Here is a 2819-nt window from a genome sequence, read left to right on the forward strand (position 1 = left end):
CACCTGCCTGTGACTTACAAACTGATATGCATAAGCTTTTATCCTCTTTCTGCCCATCGCACAGCAGGTCAGGTTCCAGACCTCTTCACTTTCTCACTTTTTTAAAGACGTCCTGTTTGATCCCTTGAAGTGCTCTCTCTTTGTACCCAGTTTTGGGCATGAGGTTGCTCTGTTTTTTGGCTTTTAAATCAAGGTGCTCTCTTGAGCTGTTAGTTCTCAGATTGATAAGTCATAGACTAATACTGGATTCTTAATAGAACAGAAATGATGTTGAGGTAAGTCTTAAAAAGCTTCCTTAAGAAATTGCATCAGCACCGTGGTCTCAGTAACTCTGGACAGATGCTTGAGGTGTCATAATCAAATCTGTTATCTTCAGGATGAGCATGAGGAGGATGGATGTTTTTTTTAACTGTAGATGAGGAGAAACAGTGGGTTCTGGTTTGGCAGATGACAAACGGTGGTGTTTCTTCTTCCTGTGCTTGGGAGCCAGCATATGTTACCATGTTAATGAGGTGTAATGGTGGGAATCCAGCATGCTGACATATGGTTCTCAGATGACTCCTTTAATGATATTCATGTGTGTCGTCGTTATTCACCGAGTTGTTTACCTCGTGTTAGGTCAACATGTCACTGGCTCATGATTATGTCACATCATCTGTCTCAATTATCGAATATGAAACAAAACACAGCATCTTGTAGAAGGACCAAAGAGTCCAATCAGAGAGCTGGGTGACGGGAATAAGGAGAAGGGGCCAAGGCGAAGACGTGACGTCAGGATTCTGCTTCTTCATTCCCGTTGTTCTCTTTCCTCCAGAGGACTTTTGCCGTTAAAAAGTTAGGCAACACAAAAATAGACTCGTGGATTGTGATGCCCATTATGACAATATAATGTGTTGTTGATCCTGTCTGCACATATAGGGGGGACAGCGCACTTAATTAGGGCCTTGACAAGCCTACTCTCCTAAAGTGATGAGATTAATCATAATTGGTGTCACTGTGAATTAGAGCCCGCTTGGATGACCGCCCCACTGGCAGGTCGGACCGCGGTGGAGACCCTTGGACACTGCTGCTAGCCGCAGCTTAGCCCTCTCCAGCTCCCTCACTCTCTCTCTCCATCTCTCTCTCTCTCTGCCCAGCTATCTCAGGCCCCTCTCTCTTGCTTTGCCCTCCCTGGGTAAGAGGGGCGCAGATCTCAGCCAACAGCCTAATGACCCCGTTTGAAGTTCTTCTAAATCCCCCCCGACCCTGCCCCTTACCCATGACCCCTCTCCTAAGACGGTTCGGGGTTAAAAAGGGACAGGCAGGTTGACGTTAAGATAGGCTGAGGAAGGGAGGACTAGCTTTGGCCACTCATTGGGGGTAGGGGGTGGAGTTAAGGTAGATTAGGACCGCATAATAGGTCAACTCACTTTTGCATGTTAAAGTGATGTGGAGCTGCTTGATCAGAGATTTTCTTTCTCTGTTTGGTGGTGTAAGACAGCTGTAATGTAATCATTTTTCTCCCTCTCTCCATGTGTGTGCTGATGTTTTTAGGTTCCAAAAGGCTATGTATGGCTAGAAGGAGATAACCTTAGGAATTCCACTGACTCAAGGAACTATGGCCCAATTCCCTACGCCCTCATCCGTGGGCGGGTTTGCTTAAAGGTAAAAGAGGATGTGCACTGTATGTTTTCATGTATAAAATATGTGTTTAATTGCAGGATCAGGAAGCTAGTTTCATGAATCCCCTCATAAATTGAGTCCAAAAGTGTTAGATATTAAGCTCCTGGCCAATGATACTACTACATTTTTCCTTCATTGAGTTTTCGATTAGTCCCTTATGGCCACTTGAAGCCTGATTCAGAGACGTGAGTCAGTTGGAAGTTCAAAGCAAGTGTGTCTGATTGACCAAAGCCTGGACAACATATTGTCTAGCTTTCCATTCTGCTGTGTTGTCATGTCACTGGATGTCATAGCAACCACGACCCTGGAAAACAGGTCAGGCAACCTTCTGTCTATCTGATTGGACAACGGCACTCCACTGGAGGCCCTATTACCACAGCTGATGAAAGAACAAGATCAGCAGACACGTACTTAAAAGACACATTAGCAAATGTGTCCAAGAAATGTGATTAAGTGTCGTGCACTATGGTTTAAGCTCTCACATTTTTCTGAATTTGAGTCTTATCTCTCCTTTAACCCATTGTTTCTCTCTCTCCTCTTCATCTCCTACACAGCCCCTCATAGTTTTGGGACCCTCAGTGAAAGCCCAAGTACTAAATCTCAGAGTGACTCAGACTCTGATTGACTCAAGTATATTGTTTTTACTGTATGACACTTTTTTGAATAAAACTTATATTTCATTAAAATGTTCTATTTCAAAGTGTTATTTAATCATTCATGATGATTCAACAAGGCTCAATACAAGGATGTATAAGGTATTTTCTCTGGGAAAGCACAACATACTTCCTCTACATTAAATCTCTGTCTTATAACTGAGAAGACCTCCTCATCTGGGTCTTGGCTGTAGCTGTGCTGTAGGAGCAGCATTGCGTGAGCAGCAAAGAAAAGCTGTGTCTCTGCGGAGCTGCTAATGGGAGAGGGGGTCAGAGGCAAAGATGGGAGGCACAAGGTTTATGTCTCATTTACAAATAAAACACATAAATGATAAAGTCACAAATCGGCAGGATGAAGACAAAATCATGCGCAGCAGTAAATATAATTGAATGAATAAATCCAGTTGGATTTATTTGCCTCTGTAACACCGAATTCCCATATTTGTAACATGTTTGTTCATGTGCTTCAAACACCAGTGTAAATATACAAACTGACCTCAGCAA

General features: G+C 43.4%; 1 protein-coding gene across 1 annotated transcript in view; it reads left to right on the forward strand.

Moving 5' to 3' along the window:
• Positions 1 to 2362, forward strand: part of immp1l (inner mitochondrial membrane peptidase subunit 1) — an 18124-nt gene extending 15762 nt beyond the window's left edge. Inside the window, exons 5-6 of the mRNA XM_034680324.1 lie at positions 1534 to 1713; positions 2162 to 2362. Coding sequence (XP_034536215.1) covers positions 1534 to 1713; positions 2162 to 2287 — 306 coding nt within the window. The 3' untranslated portion in view covers positions 2288 to 2362. The remainder of the gene's footprint in view (positions 1 to 1533; positions 1714 to 2161) is intronic.
• The last annotated feature ends 457 nt before the right edge of the window (positions 2363 to 2819 follow it).

Source organism: Notolabrus celidotus, chromosome 3, assembly GCF_009762535.1.
Source record: "Notolabrus celidotus isolate fNotCel1 chromosome 3, fNotCel1.pri, whole genome shotgun sequence".
Classification (NCBI taxonomy): domain Eukaryota; kingdom Metazoa; phylum Chordata; class Actinopteri; order Labriformes; family Labridae; genus Notolabrus; species Notolabrus celidotus.